The 26,951-nt window shown below is 36.8% G+C and overlaps 1 protein-coding gene across 2 annotated transcripts in view; it reads right to left on the bottom strand.

Annotated features, from left to right (window-relative positions):
* Nucleotides 1-26,521, bottom strand: part of LOC131038070 (potassium transporter 2) — a 51,948-nt gene extending 25,427 nt beyond the window's left edge. The window contains exons 1-4 of one of the 2 annotated variants that reach the window (XM_057970369.2): nucleotides 26,192-26,521; nucleotides 22,223-22,457; nucleotides 21,684-21,929; nucleotides 21,495-21,548 (exon numbers count right to left, since the gene is read on the bottom strand). In XM_057970369.2, the coding sequence (XP_057826352.2) occupies nucleotides 21,495-21,548; nucleotides 21,684-21,929; nucleotides 22,223-22,457; nucleotides 26,192-26,236 (580 nt within the window). In that variant the 5' untranslated portion in view covers nucleotides 26,237-26,521. Of the gene's footprint in view, nucleotides 1-21,494; nucleotides 21,549-21,683; nucleotides 21,930-22,222; nucleotides 22,458-25,225; nucleotides 25,540-26,191 lie in introns of those variants that run through there. The other variant, XM_057970370.2, reaches the window with a different exon arrangement.
* Between the last annotated feature and the right edge of the window lie 430 nt (nucleotides 26,522-26,951).

Genomic DNA, 26,951 nt, shown 5'->3' with positions numbered 1-26,951 from the left:
TGAATTCGCCAGAGGCTAAGTGAGTTGGTCTATTTTTAATTGGAATTTTGAATGAAGAGTCTAAATTTGTCTAAGTGTGAATGATGAAATTGCGAATTTTGTCCAATTGAGTGATTTTTGACCAAATTTTGAAAATTTTGATATTTGATCCCGGGCATTGGAAAGGTCTTGTTTTTGCCTTGTGAAGTGATTGTAATCCCGAAATCATGATATTTTGGCCTGTAGGAGCAAAATCGCTCCTGTCCCTCAGTGAAGGACCGGAGCTCGTTTCTCAAAATCTTACTGTCTCTGCAGGATCAAGATGATTTTTTGAGTGGAAGTGGTAAAGGGAGGCATGATCTTTCCGTTGAATATAATTTGAAGAATTTCATGAGCACGGAAATGCCCCAGGAGTGAAAATCGCTCCTGTCCCTCAATGGAGGACCGGAGCTCAAAATCAAACATTGCCTTGACCTTGCAGGATTTAAACAATTTGACGATTTAAGGAGAACCAAGGAGATATGTTTCATCAGTTGAATATAATTTAGAAGTGCCTTCGTGAAGGAAAATGAACCAAAATGAAAAATCACTCCTGTCCCTCAGTCAGGGACTAGGGCAAAATTCAGTGTAGCTCCCATCCCTCTCCCAGGGACCAGAGCGAAATTCCTCATAGGGCAAAATCTGGGTGAAGATTGAGCAAGTTTTGAGTTTGAAGCAAGAAAGGACGATGAAATGAACCTGTTGAAGACAAATTGAAGATTACAAGACATCAACAGGAGACTCAAATTGACCTAGGCGCTCCTGTCCCTCAGTCAGGGACCAGAGCGATTTTTGCCTTAGGTCAATTTCTTGCCAAGTTAGAACGAATTCCAAGTCATGGATGAATGAAGGGATGCACAACAAGATCGTTGAAGATAAATTTTGGGGTTGGCAAGGTGTAATTGAGCTTGCACATGAAATTTCGCTCCTGTCCCTCAGCCAGGGACCAGGGCGAAATGATGATTATCTTGCCTTCCACTCAAGTTCAAACCACTCCAAGTCAGAAGTAAGGTGGCAAGGACGTTTTGAGGCATCTCGACGAAGAACAAAGTTACAAGGACCGCTAAAGTTGAAAGAATTGCACCAAATATCCAAGATCACTCCTGTCCCTCAGTCAGGGACCAGAGCGAAATTTCTATGAAGGCTTGGGTTTTGAATGATTATCAAGTTTCTAGTGTCCAAGAGGGATCAAAGGACCTCATTCTACATGGTGAAAGTGATTGCAAGTCGATACAAGCAAGGATGAGCCCAGAATACTCAAATTCGCTCCTGTCCCTCAGTCAGGGACCAGGGCGATTTTCACAAGATCATTCATTTTTCTTCAAAATCATGACAAGGCAAGGATACACAAGATCAAGGATATCATTTGGAAGGCAATGAACAAGAAACAAAGGTTACAAAACGACAAATTTAGGCTAAGATACAAGGTTCGCTCCTGTCCCTCAGTCAGGGACCAGGGCGATAATCCTTCAAGCATCAAAATGCCTTGTTAAAGACAAGTAGAACAAGCATGGAACAAAAGGATAACGTTGTTTCTTCCTCATAATGAAATTTGGTGATCATAGAAGCTAAGATCAAGGAGAAAACACCAAGATCGCTCCTGTCCCTCACCAAGGGACCAGGGCGATGATGGTCATAAAAGGCATTCATTTACGAAATCAAGTCACTCAAGTTCGAAATTCCTTGCAAATATGCCAGTTTCAACGTGAAGATGATGGTTTTGAACGTCAAAAGCACAAGAATCAAGGTCAAAAGGATAATTCGCTCCTGTCCCTCTCCCAGGGACCAGAGCGATGGGGTTTGTATCTTTCCCTCCTCCAAATTTTGGCGCTAAACATTTTTTGAATTTTTATTAAATGCTAAAAATCGATAAATTGGAATATTTAATTGATAGCATTTAAAATTTGCGCAAAACATTTATTTAATTAATTTTGCCTATTTAAAAATCGAAAAAATTAATTATAAAGGCAATTAATTAATTTATTATTATAGAAAATTGGAGCGCTTGGATTTATTTTATAAAAGTCGGCCCTTGTTATTTATTTAAAAATCATTTTAATTTCTTTATTTTGGCAAAGTCGGCCTAGAGGTAAATGAGAGGTGAGCGCTTATAAAAGGAGGGTGAAAATTTTCATTTTCACATTATCATTTTATCATCTTCCATATGCGATTTTGGAGAAGTGCGATTGGTATTCAAGTGGAGCGAATTTCCATTCCAAGGAAGGCGCAAACATCATCAAGGGAGTGCGAACTTGAAGTTAAAGTAAGGCGAACTTGCCAAAGACATTAAAGATCACATCAAAGACCCCAAGGGTGGCGAATTGATAAGGAGGACGTTCATTTGAAGAGGGATCACGTGGGGAGCTTCAAATTAAGTTTTGCCTAGGCGATTTTCTTTATTTTACATTTTAGAGTTAACTCTCAAGCAAGGTATGGCGAGGATCCCTTGAATTTTGAAAATTTTGAATTCCAGTAGCTCAATCGTTACTTAGGAAATGATAACTCAAAGACTTATCATGAAGTTTCCTAAAATTAAAAATTAATCTAATCTATGTTATGCATTGCAAAATCTAGTTTCTTATTATGAAATGTTGTGTAGGTATGGCGACCCCGAAGGCAGGAGCATCCACCAGTCGTCCAGCTCTCATGAAGGAAGATCAAAAGACCGAAGAAGTGGAGACCAAGATCGTGTCTAAATGGAGCAACATTGGAGATACCAACTTGGGCAACTTCAGCACGAAGAAGTTTCGAGAGGTCCCCTACATTGGCAAGCCATCACCTGTCGCTAGGAGGATAATCGAAAGTGGCATCATTAAGGCAGCCAGCTTCCCTCCAGCAGTTCAGTGCCATGAGTTGATGATCGAGTGTGCTCGTCATTATGATCCTCAGTCCAGAACGATCGTGTCCAAGGGAGGAAACACTTTGGCGTATCTTTCAGAGGAAGCTATAAGTGAGGCTTTCCATCTTCCAGAGCACAGAGATATGATATACAAGAGCATAGAAGGAGCCAGGTCCATGTACGAAGATGATCCAGATGCTTGCCTAAGCATCATCAACAAGAACTGGTTACTCAAGAGTCATCCTCGCCTGAGCAAGATACCGAACACACCACATAGGATCGATTTCCAGGAGGAGTACAGAGATTTGATAACAATGCTCAACTGAGTCACAGGAGCCCCTCAAGCCTTCTACTTTGAGAAGTGGATGTTCTACTTCATCTAGGTGATAGTTCAGGGAAAAGGAACAATTCATTGGGCTAGAATGATTAGCCATTGTTTGGACGTACAGTTGAGGAGACTCAAGGCTACCAAGTCCTTCCACATGAGTTCATACGTCATCTATGCCTTGATCAGGAGCTTTGAGTACGCAGGACTACCTCACAGAGGAGTGATTGGAAGAGGACCCGGCGAGGTCATAGTTTGTGATTCCTATGTCCCCTTGCATCATCCGCCAGGAAGCAACTACAAGCTAGTTAATGATACCTTCACGATGAACATCACGAGGACGTTGCAAGGTGGGATTCACAACAGATTATCTCAGGATGCACAGGAACTAGTAAATAGGTACGGTGCTTGGTTTATCCAATTTCCGAAATTTACTTATATCAGAGTTCATGGATGTCCTTCACCTCCATACATGTTGCCGAGATACCCGACAGACAGAATAGTGTTACTTGAGGTAACAAGACAGTTGGCAGCTTATGCGAAGGCATTCAGACACAAACATGGAAATGGAGTTCCTGTACCTATCATCTTGGGCAATTTAGTTGAGGTATGTCCTAATGCTTTAGCCATGGATGACGCAGAGAAGGAGTTAGCTTTGTATTCTTTTTCATTCTTTGCTCTGAGAGAAAGCTTTGATCCACATGGATATATAGAGGAAACAGTCGGTAGGAAGTTTAAGCATGAGTTTCAGATAGAAGATTTTATGATGAATCTCTTAGACGATCTTGAAGTGAAAAGAAAGATGCATTCTAGATTGCCTTTGGATTTCATCAGGAAATGCAAGATTTACAGAGTGGCCGACCAAGCTCAGGACAGTGGCAGACATCTCCAGTCATCCTATGATCGAGAAAGCAAATCAATAAGGTTAGATTGGAATGAGCCCGAGGTCATGGATCTAGATGCTTTGATGGCTCCAGTCTTGTCTTGTACTCGCAGATGGGTTGATGTGCAGCATCAGAAGTTGAGAGAGCAAGGCATAGCTATGACTTTCACTTTGGAAGAGAAACCAGCCGAAGGTGGAGCTAGTGTAAGCGAAGGTAATCCTAATCCCAGAAATGCAAATGAAGGCAACCTTCAAAGTGCAAGTGAAGGCGATCTCCATCCAAGAGGCTCGAAGAGGAAAGAGAGACCTAGAAAGAGAGAATCTTCCAAGAAGAAACAAGAGGCCAGCCGAGATCGTTCATCCGGTACATCTTCTCGACAAGAGAAAAGGACACTTGAAGTGGAAGAGTCTATGGAGTCGATGGTACAGAATGATAAAGAAGGACAGGTACCTCAAGGGTCACCAAGTGGATCTCTCCAAGATTATGAGTTACATGAAGACAAGAATAATGACGAAGTAACATCTCCTCACAGAGAAGAAGAAATATTGCATAAGGAAATACAGGTCAAAGAGACAAGATCAGCCATCCCAGATTGGTTGAAGGAAAGATTAACCAAGGTGATCGTAATAGAGGACGAGGACAATGTAATTGATTTAGAGAGCCTTGTTGGACATTCCCAGGAAGTGACAGAGAAGAGAAAGGCTATCAAGATGTCCAAGATGATTAGAGATGAGTCTGGATCCAGCAAATTACAGATAGCTACACCGGCCGTGGACAAGTACGAAGGTGAGATCCTAGCAGAGGAATATGATATAGAGACATTTGAGCTAGGTCCATCCACAGCCGAGCAGACACTAGATGATGCCACCGATTCGTTTGAGGCATTGAAGGACAAGTTTAGGGAAGAAATGGAGAAGAATAGGAAGCTTGAGAGAGAGGTCGGTGCATGGAGAACATATTTCAGCCATCTCAATCAGCCTTTAGGACGTCAGGATCCAGCAAGATCACCCATACAGGCACTTCCCCTTCAATCAATTGGTGAGGTAGAGAGATTCAGGAGTATGGTCCAGCGTATGAGTATTTGGATGGACAAATCTCATACAGTTGCCGTAGAATTTACAACAAGGATGATGAAGACTATTCATAGGGCTATCCAGGTTCTTGAGATTATCCACAACTTGATGATAACAGTAGCTGCTTTTGCTCATACCAAAGAGGTTATCATTCCTATCTTGAAAGTAATCAGACAAACATCGAGGAAGGTCTTAGCGCAGGAAAAGATCATGGATGGAGGACCTCATAGTTTGCTTCAATGGTCAACCTTACTCCAGATGAAGAGTGTTCTCTTTGAGGACATCAGTACTAGATGCAGTCATGTTGAGGAGGTGATCAATCCGATCCAGGACAGAGTATTTGAGGTACTACGTACCATTCTTGGCAGGAGGATCGAAGTCGAGACGGATGTGGATTTGCAAGAATTGGAGGATAGGATCAAGGTCATCTTTTGCAAGGACGCCAATATCACAGATGAGCAACAGGACCAGATGTTTGCTACCATGCTCTTGATTGAAAAGACTAAGGAACTTGAACCTACATGGGACGCAGCTCTTCTAGATGCATTTGATCAGGTCATCCACTTGGAAGAAAGAATGAAGAATCTTCCCGAGATTCCAATTGCTGAGATCGAAGGAATCGTGTCAAGATTCACTGCATATGCTAAAAAAGAGAATTGGAAAGGGAATAAGATTCTAGATGAGAGGTTGTTATAGATGACATGGCACCTTAATTGTCATTGGTCTATGTCTCCTAGATTTTCGTGCCAAATTTAATAATTGGCTATGCATTTAATGTTGTGCAATAAAAGGGGAACTTTTGTAATAAAACCCTAATTAGGGTTTAGGTGTCATGATCTTGACCGTTGATCTGCTTTTCGATCTGGACCATTCATTGTAATTGAGGATGCTATTTATACCCTCATTTCATTTCATTTTCATAATTAGATGTGAGAAGAAGATTAGATTATTGATGTATTAGAGAGATTAGAGTTTAGAAGCAATTTACTTTTGTAGCAAGATTGAGTTTTGAGGAAAGAATTCAAACAATTGTTGTACATGATGACTTTGGAATCAATGAAATATTGAAGCTATGGTGTTTTGCTGCAATTTTCTTGGTTATCTTCATGGTTGTTCAATTTTCTTGAATCATTCTCAATCAAAGTAGTGTGTTAATTCGAAGGACAAAGTGTTGGACTTGATCTTTGGTAGGATTCGCTTTCCAAACCACTAGCTTCTTGCTGATTGTAGGAACGCCTTGCGTGGTCAACTGGAGAATACTTGAATCACTTAACCTTCAATCATTGTTGTATCTTGGATATGTACCTTCGTGGCAGTGTCTTTGATCTTTGATGTATTGAAAAATCATTTGTTACCTTAGAAGATCGCATCAATTTCAATTGAGTTGTTATTTTATGGCAAAATTGAAGTTGGTAGAATCTTGCCAAGTCTTCTCCACATGAAGTCATTCTTAGGGTTAGACTAGATTAGAGCTCTTGCAAAAACCCTATCCTTTTGTCTTTTTTTTTTTTTTTTTTTTTTTTTGAAAAGCTTGTTTAGTTTAGCAAAATCTTCGGCAACGTAAGGCCCCTTGAGGACACAGCAAATCACAACGACCACTGGTGCTTATCCACACGTAGAGACCCTACTTACAAGAACATTGGAGTCATCCTAACTGATCCTTCTTGCGAAATCTTCAGCAGTTAGCGACTTTATTCAAGAGAGGATAAGATGCCTTTGGGTATTTTATTCTGTGTATGATTGTGTATAAAATACACGTCAACAGTATGGAACCTTCTTTTAGTGAACAAATTAAATGATGCAGGTGTGCAAGTTGTTGTCTTGAATAGAGGATGCAAGATGATGAGAATTGTAACTCAAGTTCAATTGTTGCGAACATTGTGTTTATGGAAAGCAAAACCATGTTCAATTATATTGTAGTTCTCACAAATCTTCTAGGGTGTTAATTCATTCTGATGTGTTTAGTCCAATTAATGTTCCTTCGATTTCTAGACTTGTGTTTTTCATATCATTTATTGATGTCTATAGTAGGACACTTGTTTATTTCCTCATAAACAAATCTTAAGTCATCAGTTTAAGAAGTTTTACTCCTTTTTGAAAGCTAGACAGCAAAAAGATTAAGTGTTTGTATCATTTATTGATGACTACAGTAGGACATTTGTTTATTTCCTCATACAGAAATCTAAAGTCATTAGTTTAAGAAGTTTTAATCCTTTGTTAAAAACCAAGTTAGCAAAAAGATTAAGTTTTTGAAAACTAATAACGATGGCAAGTTTTGTTCAACAAATTTTAATGTTTTGTAAAGAGCACAAGATTGAGAGGCATAAGACAACTTCATACACCCCTTAGCAAAATGGAGTTGTGGAGAGGATGAGCAAGACATTGATGGAGAGGGCTAGGAGTATCTTAAGTGGAGCTAACCTTGACCATAATTTTTGGGCTGAAGTTGTTGCTACTACTTGCTATTTGGTTAACAGATCTCCTACATCGTGCTTGTTGAGAAGAAACCTATGGAGGTCTGGTCAAGCAAAAAACCCTCATTAAGACAACTCAGAGTGTTTGGTTGTAAAGCAAATGCACATGTGTTAAATAAGAAGAGATCAAAGTTGGAAAACAAGGCAATTAAGGGTACCTTCATCACCTATGATGTCAGTATGAAAGGGTAAAAGATTTGGGATCCAATGGCCAAGAAGGTTCTCTATAGTAGAAGTGTTATTTTCAAAGAGATGAAATTTTCCTCTATTGAATTGCAACAAGAGAGAGAAGGAAAAGGATGTAGTTCATGTTTTTCTCACCCTAATGAAACATAAATTTAGAACTCCAATTGGACAAAATGATGAGGAGAGCTCAAGAAGCTTTAAAAGTTCAAAAGAAGAAGAAGAAGAAGAAGAAGAAGAACCTCAATCTCAACCTGTAATATCTCGGATTTTTTTTTTTGTTTTTAAGGCCAATATGAGTCATCAACCAACATATAACTTGTTAAGGTTAGAAAGCATAAACTCAAAGCTTGCTGAAAAAAGCAACCCTTCCACTTTCTGATCACCAAGTGCCCAATGTGGGAAGGTGAGAGCATACGGTGAAGAGGGGATCGTTAGATCACAAATCTACTGAAATGATAAGTAAATACAATAATGGGCAGCAAGCCAGACCCTTCCGCTTATCCGGCAGGAAAGCAAGAGACTTGGCAGTGAACCAGCCAAGAGAACCATACAGAAAACACAAATCACTCAACCGCAGTATTTCAGCAGGAGGACTGAATTACAAAATACTCAACTCGACCACTTATGGAGCAGGAGGACTGAATTACAATTTAACTGATGTAGGCGGCAAACCAGCCTCTTCCACTTTTCAGCGGGATGAGAATTTACAATCCAAAATGGGTTAGTAGTACTACTACTTAACCTTACAATAACAGAGAGAGTTAGAGTAGAAGAATAATGCTGAACATAAAAGATAATAATCTTGAAACTCTGTTAACATCAAAACTACAGGCTGGAAATGCATAACCAGCAGCCTATAAACCCACTAAATCACTCATATCTCTCTCAATACTCACCCAATTCACCCAAAATCAAACCTAAACCAACACTAGACCAACAGCGATGAAGACAAACCAGAAGTAAGCTATCAAAACACCCCCATTTATTTGGCATGCATCCCAATGCACCTTCTAAAACCCACGCCTAACCAAATATTTTTGATTTGCAATATTAAATTCCATACTTAATGAAAAGTGCTAAAAACTTACAATATGAATCGCCAGCAGCAGGAAGGATGATTGAGCCAGTACCCAGAATGACCAGACACTCAGGCAAAGAGGTGTGATAAAAAACATGCTTCAGCCACAGGGAAACCAGCAACTCCAGAAATCACTCCAAATACCAAAAAGACTGAGATATGCAAGGAAAGTATGGTAGATTACAGCACACAACTAGGTACTATATTTCAAGTACGAAACTAGAAAGCACTAGGGAGCCGCACTCCAAAGCCTCAAAGTTCTGATGCCAATCCGGTAGCATAACAATGCAAATTTTCAAGATCTCCAGAATGAGAGCCCAAGGATCATATTTATAACTCCACGCCTTCCCAAATGCAAATGCAAATGGCGCCAAACTTCTTTCAAATTCAACTTTATTTCACCTTATGTCTCCCCACTAACTTGGCGCCCACTTACCTTTCCTAGGTAAGTTCGAACTTCCTCATGGTGGCGTCATTTTTGCAATAATAAACATTAGACCAAAGATGTTTTAATCCTCTAAATGGCCGCCACAAATTCGCCCTCTGACTTAGGAGATAATCAAATGAATATTACTTAATTGATTTTTTCCTAAGTCACCTCCACAATTAATCAGTAACTGCAAATATTTAAATATTAAACCTTTGACAAGGATATAATATTTAATTAAATTACCTATGACTCCCATACTAATCATTAACTGAAACCAGGATGAAGCGGAGTGAAGAAGACCAAAGAACTGTTGCAAGACCAGGACCCTGTCCAGTGCTAAAAATAGAAATACTCCATACTGCCACTTACTAAAAATAGTAAGTCATGAACTACTGCTCTGAAAAGCATGATCTTCGCACCCAGTGACAGAGCATGGAAAGCTCGGTAGGACAGTATCATCAAAACAGCCAACCCCTAACTTACTAAAAATAGTAAGTTCTCGCCTCATCAATGTTTGAAACCCTAATTCTTCATTCCACATAGCCTACAGGTCTCCGGAATAGGCCAATGGACCACTGAAAGTACATCATTGAGAAGGGGACATTACACAGCCTTTGAGGAGGTCCATGTGGATTAAGTGGCAACCTAAAAGGTTTGTATATTCATTGCTTGATTCTAGTTATATATTTGCTTTGATTGCTAACACTAATAACCCAAGGACTATAAAGGAGGCTATGGGTATGAGTGATGCAGATTCCTAGATAAAATCCATGGAAAAAGCGATAGCTCCATTAAAGAAGGTTTTTGTAAAGAAGGTTTTTGTAATATTGTTATGCTTTCGAAATTGCTCCAAAATACCATCATTTTTCCTAAATGAGCTTTGCTCTGAAACTATATTGTAAACCATTATTATAGAAAATATATTGATTTGTGCTTTTAGAGTGTGGGTTTTTTCTCCTGAAAGGTTTTTCCCCACATATACAATATGATATGGTGGTATTGTTGTTTTGATTGTTTAAATTTATTATTGTGTGTCTTCATTCTATAACTACTTAAGGGTTTGAAAAGAAAATTTGCAGAACTTTCCTCAATAGATTGATGTAGGAAGTTGATTTCACTTACCTTTACTCCATTCACCATGCCCTCCTAAAGTTCCCAAGAGTAGCTAGATGCCAGAAATAAAAAAATATATAAATACCAGCTCATTTTACACAAAAAGGGTTGGTCATTGAGCCAATTTTTGGGGCTAGAGAGGTCTACAAGTTATTCTAAGGCTTCAAATGCTGCATGTATGAGCTGCAAATGAAGGAATGCATTTGGTGAAGAGTGGGAAGGGTCTATGATAACACATGTCCATGTATTGGTAAGTCTCCATGGCAGTTTGTAATGATTTAGGGAAATTTATAGTCACAGCTATGTGTTTTCTCCCACCAAATTTGCTGGTGCAATTGTAATAGAAGTTAGATGAAGAGTGACAACTCCTAATGTATTACAAATGATTTCATGATTGTCTTCCCTCTTTGCATGTGGTAATTGTATTTCTAAGATGGATTATTAAGTATGTCCATCATATGGAATGCAATATTTACTTTGCATGTAAATGAAATCTAGTTTTGTTAAGCGTTCACCTAATGGCATATGTTTCTTCTTAGTTATTTATGACTTTGTTTCCCAACATAGTAGGCACTAGTCAACAATGGTGAGGGGTCAATCATTCCATCATTTTAATCACCTCCACCCTTGTTAGCAATAGGAGTAGACTACAAGCAGATTAGGATATACATGTTCACGATTCAATTTTGCAAACTAGGGAACCATCTTATGTAAACCACAAACTACTAAATCAATTGAGAATTATGCCCTTTATACTTTCACCTTGCTACTTAGTAAGAAATATCAGTGAAATCATCTCAAAGGATTGCAATATTGATGTTATTTGTAAGTGCATGTGCAAGGTGTTATTAGCTATATATGAGGTTATATGCTACTAGTTTGTCTTTATCTTGGTGACAATAATTTGGGTCAAGTGTACATTGGATATAGATGTTGATTGTAATTGTCATGTTATATTTATTTAATGTAAAATCTTATTAAAGACACCTCTAGGAATATCCCCCCAAGTTTAAGTTGAGCCCAAAGTGCAGGAGAGACCACCCACTCTTGTTGCTAACCCTTAATCATTTGGAATTTGTTGAACCTCATTTCTACCTTCTTGATGACGCATCCCTGCCCATGAAGGTGAGAAATGTTCTAGGATTGTGAACCTATCTTTTTGGGAAGTAACAAAATCAAATTAGTTTGAGATGACCCAAAGGGGATCCACATGAACTAGGGAAAAAAAGGTAAGAGTGCAAAATCTAAAATAAATTCTAACGAATAGATTAGGAGATTAGAAGCCATTGAGGCCATATTATATTTGGATGAGTCCAAAGAGGAAGGAACCTATGAAATGTTACTAGGGCAATAGACCCTATAGAAAGGGTTATTGAAGTGTGACCAGAGAAGGCTTCAAGGTCAAAGTTAATATATTAGACTTTAAAGGTGAATTCAACCTAGATTTACTCCTAGATTGGTTCTAGGGGTTGGAGAAATATTTTGAGATGCAAACATTGACAAGGACATTACTAAAAGTGAAAATTGTTGCATCTTATTTGAAGTCACATGCAACTCTATGGTGGGAAAACATGCAAAGTTTGAGAAGTCAAGGAGAGGAAAAAAAAATCAGACTAGGGCCTGAGATTTTGAAACATTTAAAAGCTCATTTCTTGCCTTTTGATTTCCAGAAAAATATATTTAGAGAATTTTAGAACTTAAAACAGAAGGATCAATCAATGTAGACTTATAATAGGCAATTTATGAGGCCTCAAAATTTGGATGAATATACAAGTGAATGAAAACCAAGCAATAGCCTAGTATGTGAATTGATTAACGTTTCGATTTGAAGATGAACTTGCCTTAGTGAAAGTACCTACTATGAAGAAAGCTTATGAATATGCCTTAGAGGAAAAGGAGAAATTGAACTGAAAAAGAAAAGTGGCAAGTGAGAAAGGTGATAGCAATTAGAACTATTATCACTAAAGCTTGCACCCTTTGCTAAGTTGTCAACTTAGCAACCTTGTGATACATGGGAGCATTCTCAGGTTGTGGGTAACCTGCAATGAGAATGGACCTCCCGAGAAAGATGATTCTTATGGATTTTTCACCTAAAAAAACTTTTGCAGAGGAAAAAGAAGGAAGGAGAACATGAAACGGAAACACTAACTCCTAAAGGTGATGCACCAAAAATGTTGATTTGAAACTTGCACTATTGGCTAACACACAACTTAACCAGTAATAAAAACTCTTATGCACAATTCAGAGACACTTGATCTTTTTGCATCAACAATTTATAAGAAGGCTAAAACAAAAGAATCTTAGGAGGAGAAAGATGCTTTCTCACAACTTGAGACTATTCTTATAACCGGCACAACCTATAACCTGCAAATAAGTAGAAATTCCTGCATAAAAGAAGCTAATGGAAACACAATCACAAGGACAAAATTCATCACATAAACCTATATCAACCACCATGCACACAATATTCAGGAAATCTGAGAAGGCAAAATACTCTATTACTGTCAAAAAGGTGTTACAATCTTGTATTAATCTCTGAAAATGAGTTACAAACTCTTCGCTTCTGCAAAAAGAACTCTGAAAAATTACAAGTTGCAAGAAGAATGACTAGTAAGAACCAACTCCAATAATGAAAACTTGGAGATATTTATGCTTTCCCAGAGCAGTTGTATGAAAATAGGACTTTACCTTCTTTGGTCATGCATACTCAAAAAGCCTTTTTTAGGTCCCTAAACAACTCTAAAAAGGCATGTGCTTGAGAAAAAGGTCAAGCCTCATCAATCCTTTATCATAAAGGCTCTTAAAAATGCATTAAATGGTCCCTAAATTGACTCAAAGAAGGCATGTATTCCCTCCACATGTTTTCCCACGCATACAACCACCCCTATATACTTGACTCTCCCTCATAAATGTAATAATATCTCATGAATTATCAATAAATGTAAATAAGAAAAATATTTAATAAAGTGATTTATTAATTACCACTTTAATAAATATTTATCTTATTTCATTTATACTTAAACCCGTGTTATTATTTGCTCCATAAATAATACTTATTAAGTGATTTATAAATCATCACTTAATAAATATTAATTACATTGATAATATTCATTAAATGATGATTTATAAATCACTTAATGAGTATTAAACATTCATGAAAGAGATGCAAAGTAAAACATTCGATCACCCTAATGCTCATGGGGGTATTAGTTGAGGAACAAAAAAAAAATTTAAAAAGAACAAAGGCAAAATGCCTTGACTTGATCGAATACTTTAGGGTAAATGAAACCCTAACACATGGCAAGACCATTCATTCGATACATTTTTACTTTGCTCTCTCTGTTGTTTGAGGCATCACCATGGTGCATTTCACATCCTGAGGGTTCGAATGGAAGTCTTCTAAAAGAATTTGCGGGCTTCGAGCATAGGCAAGCCAAGTTTGGCGATTCTTTGCATTCCTTGTATTTAAAACACTCATTTCAAGCTCTGCCCAATTTGATTGAAGGGCATATTTTGTTGATTTTATGTGCGTTGCTATTCATCAACTTCGAACTGCATTTTGGCGCCATCATACTTGGAAGTCTGTTGGGTTTTTTGGAAGAGTTTGAAGGAAATACTCAGGCCGCCATGGTAAGCATTATCACTTGTGAATGAAAACATTTTTTTGAGCTCCATCCCTGACTGTGAGAATTACCAATAGCAGTGTTATTCTCTGTGCATTTGATGAATGATATTGTAGCTCCTTTTGATGATCAAATCTTAGAAAGATTTTGCGAGTTTGAATGCATTATGCAGGCCGCAACTAGAAAACTCTGTACATTTTTAAATGTTTCAATCTTGATGCTGCATTTTAAGGCCATAAGGCAGGTCATGGCTTGAAACTCTTGTACTTTTTCCTGACTTTTCCTTTTTTAGGAGCTTTACAAGCTCAATGGTAACTTCTTATTACTGTTTTTGTTTGTATAGGAACTAAAACCATATATCTCTTTTCCACTAAGAATATTGCTTGCAAACATGACACGGAGATATCATTGTTTTCTGAAAAAGTTCAAAACCAATGCTTAAAACTAAAATTGTATTTTGTAACCACTACACAGGCCATGGCTTCCTTATCTCTACATCTTGTCATTACAAGTTGTTACGAGGGTTTCATTATTCAAGAGCATGAATTCACCTTTTAAAACCTCATCTCATAAAACATATTGCAACCTCCATCTTTGTTTCATGCCATGACTGTATTGTTCTAACCCCTGTCACTATTCTAAAAGATCTATAAGGTTACAGCGATTTTGTACTTGACTTCATATGACTATCATAGGTTTGCTATTTGCCATTTGTGACTGTGTTCCCTTTCTTTGACATCTAATTGTACTTGTGAGAGATCTCATCGTTGTAAATGTCATTGTTGTTCTTTTCATGAGTGTTGTGTCTAAGGACTGCACATTAATATCTGCAACAAAACCTTGTGTTGGTCGTGCTTCTCTCTAACCTTACAAACCTTTCATGCTACTCACAATGAAAGGGTTGACAATATTGCTTTGACTATCTTAAAAAAGGAGTACACACAGCTAATACCCTTATCTTCTTTCGCAATGCATTCCACACATTGCCTTTTCAATGATTGTATGCTTTTATTCTTTGGCAAGCATATTTGCTATTCTGTGATTGATGCTCATGAAAGCTAACCTTCTTTGTAGGCTTTGATCCTTGTGCTTTAATATCCTCCTAAAGACTGTTACAAATGCCTTTGTCTGATCCTCTCACTATCTTTCTATGTAGAGGGACTATGTATATGACTGATTGAAACCCTTGGAAACTTTTGAATGCATTGCATTGTTCTTGGGACTACCCTAAGGTACTATGACATTGAGCCATGAGGACTATGTTATCTCTTGTGTTGTGGTTGTTTTATCACCATTTTGGTGATTGTGATCTCACTTCACCTTCCAATGTTATGTGTATAGGGCTGCCATCTTTTGATAAGGACAAGGACTCCTCAAAAAGGCTTCTCTGCTCTTCCAGTAATAGCTTTATTACTACTTGATAGCCTGCTCATTAACATTTTTGTTTCTTCATGCATCTCTATGTTGACTCCTTGAAAAATTGTGATCTTTGCTTTGCTAATAGATGCTCATTTGATATCTTTGTCTTTGAATGCTTATGCACTGTTATTGATGCCTTGAATGAAGTGTTATTATTCTAAAACTGACATGAGAGCATTCAAACAAGACTTAAATCCAACTTTTGGTCTTTGATGTGACTTGGTCGCTTGATCTTTATTGTTTCAATGTGGTTCCATTGAGCAGTGATTTGTTATTTATACTAGTGAATTTGTTAATTCACTATTGTGAATGATGAACCCCTTCTTGATTCAACTACCATGAAACGAGAAAGATCCCGCCTCTGTTAAACACTGGATTACAACATGCTGGGCTCAACCCTTGTGAGAGCCTCATTTTATTCCACATGCTATGATATATGATATATCAGTGTGAAATACAAAGTATTCCAATAAGGAATATCATACCTGTACCTGCACAGTGAACAAACATGTTAGATAAGATAATGAAGTTCAGATTGTAAAGGATGTTGATGTTGTTTCTCTGCTTTCCTCTCTAATATATGTGATGACTACATAGCCGATTTGACACTTTATGAAAGCAACTATGCATTTGTTGATGTTACATATGAACTGATTAGGCATCATGATCTCTAACACTACTTTTTTCATCTCTTCCAGACATTTCTAGAGCAACAGAGCGTAAGGAGCATGAAGACAAGCGACAACTCAGCCTCAGGGGTTAGTCATTCAAGCAATGACGGATCCCTACTCTTTTATATGCTTTCTTTCGTAAATGTATAGTTTCTTTTCATAATGTATTAAATGAGTTACTCCCACGGCTTGTGTGGGACACTATACTTTTGATATTCATGAATAAAGAAAGCAATTTTCTATGCAAAGTTGTACACCCTTCTTTCTTGTAAACACTTGCATAGACTCTATTGCTTCAGTTGATAGCATCTCTTACTTGTATGAGCACTTAAGCATAATCAGATATGCACTTTTAATTTTTTCAATGTAGATGTTATTCCAGCTCTACCTGATTAAGCTAGAAGCGAAATTAGGTAACAAGAACAAAAGAAAAGGGATTTCCTACAAACCTACCAAAGTCGAAGGGCCAAAAGGAAATGTGAAGCTAAACTTCAAGGAAGAAGAGGCTTTGGAGGTATGGGATGAGGCCAACAATGTTCTAGAGATTGGAAGCCCTTGCAATGTTTCATTCATAATGAAGCTCATAAGGCTAAAGACTTCCTCGATACCCAAAAGAGTGATGGTAGCCTGGAAAGAAAAAGAACCTCTAATAGAAGAAATTGAGGTAGAGATGGTAGAGAACTTGACACCACAAAGGACCTTGATATTTGGAAACAAAGAAACCTCAAAAGTTGATCAGAGGAGGAAGAGCATCTTCCAAACAAAATGCAAGAGTAAGGACAAAGTGTGCAAAGTAATCATAGTTGTTGTATCTACTGACAATTTGGTGAGTATAGAAATGGTTAACAAATTGTAGCTTTCTCACATTCCAAAATCTAACCCTTACAAGAATTCTTGGTTAGAGAAGGATCAACATGGACTTGTGGATAAATCTTGTATTGTTGTTTTCAAAATTGACCCTTATGTGGATGAAGTGCCAAGTGACGTGGTGTCAATGGATTCTTGTCATTTTCTATTAGAAACCATCATGGTAGAGAGAATACTTGTGAGGTACAACATGAAAGAAGCAAAATGCTCTTAAAACCATGAAAAGTAGAAGAGACATTCAAAATGTCATCCTTGTCACTTGTGTCCATGGATTAAAAACTCTAGGTACTTGCAAAAATCACAAATAGTGCCGAGTCGCTCATCGATGAGTTTACGGTAAAATGTGCAGCAATTTTTCATGAAAAGGCACAAGTTTTTGCCCTAGATTTGTCAAAAACCCATCACAACTCATAATTAAAGCAAGTTAATTAAATCACGATTTTTTAAGGGTTTTTTATTGTTTTCACAATGCAAAAAATAGATTGGTTGACGATGGGCAAAATGGCGACTCCCGTTCATCCAATCTTTCAAATGAATAATACTTGATGTTTGACTTTGTTTATTGATGTTTTCTTTCATTTATTTACTTGGACACTACAAAATCTGCAATATCCATTACACCATCAATTAAAAATGTCCAATACTCTAAATCATGGAACAAATTTTTTAAAATCATTCAAATTTGAAATTAACCTTTTAGCATGAACTAGGGTATGGCACGTTTATACATTTGAATTAAATTTATACAAAATTTTCCATTGCTAGACAAAACACGCAACTCAAAAGATTCGGTATTAACAAGTTCCTCTAGATAATTCATAATACTAATAAACTAAATAATTTAAAAGAGAATTTTTCTTTTGAACTCGGTAACAAACATAACATATTCATCAAATAACTTCAGATTTGGTCAAAATCTATTCAAAGCTTGAACTTATTTTTTGATCTATGATATGTATCAAGCTCAAAGTTTGATTTATATATAATTGAAATCAGTAATATGTTTTACAAATTCAATATATATGTGTGTGTGTGTTTTTGAAGAATATTTTAAAAAATGATGTATTCTCAAATGTTTGATAAATACGTCATTTCTTGCCCAGTTTTTCTTTGAATTTTTAAAAATTTTGGGCCTACGAGTTGTTGTCAAGTTTGATTTTTGCAACTATGCTTGTGTCAATAAGCTATAAAACAAATTGCAAATAAACCAGGGGAGCAACTTGTTAATTGCTATGCCCAAAAGAAGCAAAAGGAACTAGTGGGATCCAACCTCCACTAGAGGTGTCGTTATTGGCAGAATATTCTAATATAACTCCATTAGTATGAACAGCTAGTTTACCTCCTTCACAAAGTTTTACATGCCATATTGATTAGGTTCCGAGATCAAATCTTTCTAACCAGGCTGCATGGAAATTATCTCCAAAGAAAATGAGGAAATGAGAATCCAACTTAGCAGATTGCTAAAAAATCGGATTATAAGGAAAGCATGAGCCCTTGTGCCACACTTAGCTTTCCACTCACCTAAAAAAGGATCCAAATGGAGAATGTGTGTCGACTCTAGAGACACCCACAAGATCACAATAATGTACCCACACCCACTACCTAGAATAGATGGCATACTAGATTGCTTTGTTGGCGCTAAGATTTCCTCCAAATTTGATATGTGAAGTGGTTACCATCAGATCCGAATCTAAGAAGGAGATGAATGAAATGTGATGTTCAAGACTAAGGATGGATTATATGAATGGTTGGTGATGCCATTTGGATGTTCAATGCCCTTGTCAATTTTTTATGTGCCATAAAGTAAGTATTTAGACTCTACATTGGAATATTTGTCGTATTCTATTTTGAAGATATTTTAATATTCAGTAGAAATATGAAAAAACATTTGAAACACCTACAAATACTTATTGACAAATGGATTTCTATTTGAAAGACTCCAACTTTATCTTCTCACAAGGTCCAAGAGTGACAAATTTATTAGGGAAGTGCATTCAAATGGTTTGGGGAGACACTTTGGAAGGGACAAAACTTAGAGCCTTGTGTAAGTAAACTTTTTTGGCCTCGACTAAGAAAAAGATGAAAATAAGTTTGTTTTTACATGTAGAGTTTCTCAAGTTTATAAAGGTGTATAGCAAAATAGGGATTCATACAAACCCTTTCCTATACCTAAGGGATCATGGATTGACATCTCCATGGATTTTGTGTTGGAATTTCTTTGTACTCAGAGTTAATGATTCTATTTTGTTGCTGTGCACCAATTATTTATGACGGCTTACTTCATTCCATGCAAAAAGACTACTAATGCAAGTTAGGTTATTCTTTTGTTTATTAAAAAGATTGTTTTCTTGCATGGATTGTACAAGACTATTACTAGTCACTGGGATAGAAAGTTTTTGAGTCACTTTTGGAGAACTTAGTGGAGAAAGTTTGATAGTGAATTGCAGTATAGTTCAGCCTATCACCCTTAGGCGAATGGGAAAATGGAGGTGGTGAACAGAAGTTTGGACAATTTGCCTCAATGCCTTGTTGGTGAGAATCCAAGGCAATGGGATTTGGTTTTGGGTCAAGTTGAAATTTGCTTTTAATTCTAGCATCAATAGGTCTACTGGTAAGTCTCCCTTCCAAGTTGATTTCAGAAACAATCATAAGAGGGTTATTGATCTCATTGAGCTTCCTAAAGGAAGAGGGGTTAGTCAAGATGCAGTGGACTTTGTGAGGCATATCTAAGAGATACAACAATATGTGAGGCTCCAGATGCAACTAAACAATGAACAGTATAAAAGAAATGCAATCTGCATCATAGAGAAAAGGTGTATGTGGAGGGTGAGCAAGTCATGGTTTTATTTGTGTAGACAGATTTTCTCAAGGAACTTACAACAAATTGAAGCAAAAGAATATTCGCCATACAAAATTCAAAAGAAAATCAATGAGAATGCCTTTATGATAGACTTGCCTTAAGATTTTGTTACCTGATACATATTTAATGTTGCAAACTTTACCTCTATCATTTAATTTTTGAAGAAGTTCAAAATGAGAACATACTGGGAGATTTGACCAGACAATTGAAATGGGAAAAAAAGGAGCAGATCAAAAATATGGTTGATGTTCATATTTGTGATTGCTTGGTTTCCCTAACTCCAAAAACACCAGGGGAAGATGATGTAACTGCCCTTTTGTGATGTGTCCACTACCCATCAATTTTTTATTTGTTTTAATAATTTTAGAATTTTGGGTTTTAATAGTTGCGGTATTTTGGGGGCTTTTCCCTTTTTCTATTCTCATTTTTTAACTTTTTTGGTTTATAATGGGAATTTTTGGTTGTGATTGTTAGCTGTGAAAAACAGAGGAACTTGCTGTTGTGCTGAGGCAGAGAGGAAAAAAGATGATTACCAGCTACTACTTTGCTGTATGCTGTATCCATTGTGAGTTAGCAGTTTTAACATGAATAGTTGAAGAGTTGAACAAGATGCTATGTTGTGTCATTTTTGTTTTCTATTTTGATCCATTATCAGTTAGAGCAGAGTAGTTACCTTGCAGCAACAGAGGTTGTCTGCATCAGTTGTAGACTATAGTTCAGTGCAAAAAGACCTCACAAAGAATATTCTATGCCTGTTTATACTTATAAGTTATAACAGTATCCTAAAAGATGGAATATTTGAATATACCTACCATTTTGATATCTAAGAATTGAAATTATAAAGTCAAAATGAGTGTTGGCTTTAATACACTATGATTTCTCTTTCTAGCTCAGAAAATTTTATAATCATCAACATTACACTAATTTTTATTATCTCTACGTATTGTTATTGAATTTTATAATTCATCAACAATAGAGTAATTTTTATCATCTCTAGGCATTGTTATCTAAGGTGTTTCTATATAGAAGCCGTTCCCTTATTCTGAATACATCATATTCCACTCATTTTGAGGCTATCCAAACTCTGTTGGTCATATGCTCTGGAGTTTAAAATATGACTAATTTAAATGCTAAATTTATATGATAGACCAGGGGATTGCTGACCTAATCTCACTGAGAACCTGCTCTGTACATTTTGTGTGGTATCGTGTCTATTTGAAGCTTGGGCAACTTATTTTGACTTATACCTATTGAAATTAATCTTGGAAATAACATAGAGAAGGAAATTTCAGAAGCCCGTGATAATTCTTAATCAGAATAGGGACTAGGTCTAAATCAAACTTCATTTGCTTGTGAATCTGCAGGAACAGAATTCTAAGATTCCCTACATAAAGTTCTGTGGGTACGATATTGGATGCACATATGGGTAAAACTCAAAACAGGATACCGAATGATAACTTGAATAAAATCCCTCCACAAGCTGACTCATTGACAACGAAAAGAAAGTCATCACTAGAAAATCGTTTACCTGAAGAGAAAAACTGGGGTTTTAAACATATTAAATGACCAAAAATACTCATGTATATGATATTTGCATTTATCAATCCTGAAAATTTGAAGGTGATAACTCTTACATTTATGTCGTTCTTCTCCCACATAATCTTCAAGTCCTGAGACTGCAGAGAATACTGTAACACGAACATTAAGGTTAGATGTTTCAGCAAGCCCCTTTCTGTAAGCCTTTAAATTTAGCACTTGGAACTTAACTATAATTGGAAGAGAATGTTTTAGTAGACAGAGCTATTGAAGAAGTCAAAACAGACCAGAAAGGGCTGGAGTTAGCACTCCATCTCCAATAACCATACAAATGCCCAACAAAGCCATCACTAGCAATGCAACCTGAAATTTTTTATATTTTTCAAGCATTATTTTTATTCTTGTCCCATTTCTGGTGTCAGAAGGAAGTTGCATTTTATATGTTGAAAGTTCCTCATCAGCAGTTTGCTGATTTGGAAAAAGGCTGACTTTGGCGTGCCTGCATAATAAAGCATACAATGAAAATGTCCCACCTGCATCATTATACAATATTGGAAGATTATATAAGTTAGCACTTCGTCACATAGATAGCCAAAATGTGGAAAAAATTCTGCCATGCCAAAGCACAGGCAACGGTCCACAGTAGTGTAAGCACTCCAACTTTTGAGTACCAAGACTCAGATAGCAAAAATAAGATAAGAAACCTAACGAATTTAGACATTCAATCAATACAGCTTCACATTGTAATCACTATTTGAAATACAATACAGAGAAAAAAAAATGTCATGGTTACAAGAAAAGGGCAATTATCCATTTCAGATTGTACCTTCCCCATTGTCATTGGCTTTGAGAACTAAAAAGACATACTTGAACAAAGTAACCAAAGTTAAAGTCCAGAAAACAAAGGACAGGGCTCCATATATCTCTTCATTTCCACTAGAGTGTTGAATATCTTCAGCAAAAGTATTCCTGAATACATAGAGTGGTGAGATACTTAAATCCCCGTAGACTACACCAAGACTTTGATATGCCAAGGTCAAAACAGACTTCCAAGATTCCTTCTGCACAGCATCACAAGGACCAAAGTGATTTTATGTTGTAAGGACAAAATTCTTCTTCAAGAAAAAACATAAGACATTAGCTTCTTGTTGCTAATTGCAAATACTGTCAAAGTAATGCATAACTACAAACAGATTTTTACATTCATGTACAATTCTGATCAAATTCATAGAACCATGGCTTTCACGATGAAGACACTAAGATCTCTCTGTATATGGGACTTCACATTTTGCCGATAGATTGATAATCTTAGAAAGGCCTCTGTGTAATTTCAGTCATAAATGGAGACAAGTAAAATTTATTTTCACTGTAAGAGAATTTAAATATAAAAAGAATAACAACATGGGTAGTATATAACCACGATATTTGAAATAACAAAATCAAGGGACTTTTAACCAACCTAAAGAGTAGAACGGTAAACATGAGAAGCTTAAAGTTGATCTGGTCTTGAAAACATGATCAAATGTGGACTTAAAATCAGTGTAGAACTTGAGAAATACAGCAACTACCTGTGGAATGCATATATCTGGCATCTGCAAACAGCAAAGTTGAGAAAAACTGTTGGGTAAAGCCCTAGATTCAGTCACCTCTGTACTGGACATCCTTTTCTTTCCTAGCAAGCTTCTTATCATGTTGGAAGAGATTGCTACTTCAGCTCTATCTTGGTTCTTAAATCCAATTGATTACTAGCTGTCAAGCCTGTTACTTTACGGGTGTGTTGAATACAGAATTAGAAGGGTTCTGGTTCGTAAACTACTACTGTGGAAGAAAAAAAGTTGAAAAAAAAAAATATGAACTGGGAGAATTTTTTCTATCTGAGAAAGGCTGTGAATACTTCAATACCAAACATTTAATTATTTTCAATTACACATTTATATAGGCATAGATAGTTTCTTGGGTCATTTGACTCATTTCCAAACCTGGCACCAATTGGTGTATGAGATCCCCCTTGTGGAATCCCATAATGGAATAATTTTTCCATTTACCTCACATATTGTTTCACGCTGGGTGTACATGATTATGTACTTGTCAAACCAAACATGTTTCTAGTCCTTGAAGTATTTTAAGAACAGCAGTGGAGGCTTGATAGGTACTATTCATGCAATCTGTTTGTGCAAATCATAAGGAATGCTCCTAAAACTCATATGAATATCCTTTTGCATTTACATTTCGATAAAGCATGAGAGACGGTCTGTTATGTATCCATTTTGGAAATTAATATATATCAAAGAACTTTTTATGGTCTCCGAATATGGAACTAAGGTCTCTTTCTTCTAATCTGTATGGGCTGATTGTGCAGCTACTCTGCCACGTCCTTTCATGTCTTAGGCATTCCTTAGGTATCAATACGAAAATTGTGTTTGTAAAAAGGCAAATTGATTGTAACTCACTTCCATGTAATGAAAGGTGATATAATTATAGATTCCGTTTCCATCTGACAAATTGATGTCTGGAAAGAAAAAGTAGGAAGTATCCATTATTACACAACTTTGAAATCAAACACCTGAAGATGGAAGCATAGAAACAATATTTTAGAAAGAGGAAAGACAAAAATGCTTGCGGTACTGGGTTTGCTCAAAAGGTAACCGGCACCTGAACAGATTTGTACTGGCTACTGTCTGGGTTCGCCAATGGTTCTGCCTAGGCTTGTGGATCCACCCTAGGTTCATCTATCCTATAGTTTAGTTGCTCTCTACCTTTGGTTTCATCGCTTATTGTTTTGTTTCATTTTAATAATAAAGCTTATCCCAGGGAATTATAAGGACCAGTTGCTCAGAGGACCTTCAAGCTCAAGCATTTACTTTTCAAGTTAGAGATAAATATTTTGGAGCTAGTGTGGGATCTGCTAGTTTAGGTAAATATTAGCCCCCACCCCTTTCGGAGGCATAGGCCTTGCGCAAGGAGAAAGGTAAACAAACCCTCTCAATCCTGGCCCCTAAGATATTTAGTCTAGGGGAGGGGAATCAAGAAGGAAGGTGACTTAAAAACCCTAACAATAGGGGAGGTTCAATCCTGCCCTTCAATAACCCAGGGAAACAGGAAAGAAAAGCAGGACCTTGGGCAAACCCAAGAAGAACCTTCCACAAAAAAGTTAAAGAACATTTTTTATGACCTAAAGCAAAAATAAGACCTAATATAACCCCAAGTTTTAAAAATGACTTGGAAGGGAGATAAAACATTGGAATGTAGTGCCAAAGCATCCCGACTTGGATGCTTTTCTGTGGAGCTTTCCTTAATCTTGATCGAGGATGAGGAGCAGAAGGTTGCTACACGGAACTTGTATGGTCAATCTATTGGCAGAGACATTCGCTGCTTGTGGTTCCAATGAACCAGATGATATCGATACTCTCAACGAAGAGCACTATGATGATTTGAATCGATCAGTTGCACTAATATAGATTTTGATTTATTTGATATTGGATTGTCAATTAGCAAATTAAGTTATTTTTATGTTTTTTTAATATTTCAGTTATATATAAGATAGCCAAACCCAGCAATACTAAATCAGGGGGAAAATTTGGTGAACGGCTGAACCTGAGTCCTGAATTCGAACTGAAACTCTGGAAAATATACAGAAGAACTAATTTGGTTTTTGTATTGGGTTCTCGTTCCCTTAAACGTATTGAACTTGGCATTCATTTATCTGAACTAATTCCAGCCAAGCTACCAAACTAGTTGGAGTGAAACGCCTAGATAAACACTACCACGTCAAGCATCATTTTTCCCTCAAAAGCTATTTCAAAAGTCGAAAGCTCCGGAGAGAGCTTACCTCCATCTTCGAAGCAAGAGAGGGAAGATGGACATGACCAGAATAATAAGTGTTAGATCACATACACTCCACAGCAAAGAGGAAATATGAACCATATCATGCCATCAACCCAATATATGCGATAAAACAATGCAACAGACGTTAAGGGCATTTTCCTCTATACTACTGAGACTGGAAATGATAACTTTTAATGTCCTTTACGTCAAAACACTCTGTAAAACCTAACAAATGTGTATAGTCGTTCGAAAGACTGTTCCTATGAGTCTTTATTAGAATAATTTCTACAAACTTTCTTTTATTGCCTTGATTTCATATTTCTGTGCAGTTGTGCCTGAATCATTGGATAGTAGTCAGGTTGAAAGGGAAGGTGTTTCATTTTTACTTTGTTTAAGCTACATGCCTTACACATTCTTTTGTTTCCAAGGTATTTTCCACATGGCATATCTGAAAAAGGTAAAGGGAAGGGCGTTCTTCTAGATTACCAACAAGTGAACAACAGTGGTCTATCAATAATTATCATTGGTTTTTAGTTATGCAATCTCTGTTTTCTTTTGGAGCCTGATTACCTTATGTGGACAGGTGGAATGCTCTAATTTGAACAGGTGGGATGGCACGCACAGAATTTCTGGGACCAACCATTCACTTCATCAGGTAGTGATAGCAGAAAATGTACTAGATGATCTAAACTGATAAGAAAACCTTGAAACAAGCAGAAACACTTCTTAAGAACTAATTCAATAAGGAAAATGAAGAGGCTAAACCATTCAAAAGCAAGATAAATCTAGCCTGCACCAAAGTGTTGCATTGAAAGTCTGTTAACAATTAACAACCAGTAACTAGCATATAGCATTACAGAAAATCATGTAAAAGATGCAATATAGTATTACATAAAATCATGTAAAAGATGCAATATAGTCATATGGGTATGAACCCAACCAATTCAACAAACAAATAGATTGCACCAACCTTTCGGCTATCCTCATTCAATCCTCCTTTTGCCTCCTCATCCATTTCAGTAAACACTGCCTAAACCAGGAAGAAAATGAAAGAAAGAAATACCATAGAAGAAGATTATGATCAAGAACAGATATATCTTAGCAATGAACAAAAGTTAAAATGTAGAATTGTAATGAAAAATTGTTTGGGTGGTGTCAGGTTGCTTTGTCTGCCTCGATTGAGAACTATAAAACTGTTGGCAACCGACACATGGAATCCTGTCACCATACAGAAAGAGCTTTGCTGATGTGCCATTTAACCTACATAAATGTCTTTTATGCACTTTTGATGTTTGTGTCGTTGTCGACGTTTATCTAAGAAAGATGGATGATGGGTTTCCTTGTTTCAATCTACGTAAGGTGGTCTTCTTCTGTTTTTTCTATTCTAATTTAGGTTGTTTGTTATTGTAGGCATATTCCTCTTCCTGGTTGAACAGCAATTACATTGAAATAGTGACATTCTTTCTTTCAATCTACGTAAGGTGGTCTTCTTCTGTTTTTTCTATTCTAATTTAGGTTGTTTGTTATTGTAGGCATATTCCTCTTCCTGGTTGAACAGCAATTACATTGAAATAGTGACATTCTTTCTTATGGTTCACGAAATATTGCATTTTAGTCCATGTATAGTGACAGGTTGAGAGTCTGAGACGTGGATGAGATGATGAAAAGGCAGGATTTGACAACTCCTTAGATTACGTAGAAATTGTGTGCATGTTAATATGGTTTGTTTT

Source organism: Cryptomeria japonica, chromosome 2 (assembly GCF_030272615.1).
Source record: "Cryptomeria japonica chromosome 2, Sugi_1.0, whole genome shotgun sequence".
Taxonomy (NCBI): Eukaryota; Viridiplantae; Streptophyta; class Pinopsida; order Cupressales; family Cupressaceae; genus Cryptomeria; species Cryptomeria japonica.
Note: the sequence above shows the minus strand (reverse complement) of the source record. Positions and strands in the feature narration are given on the sequence as shown.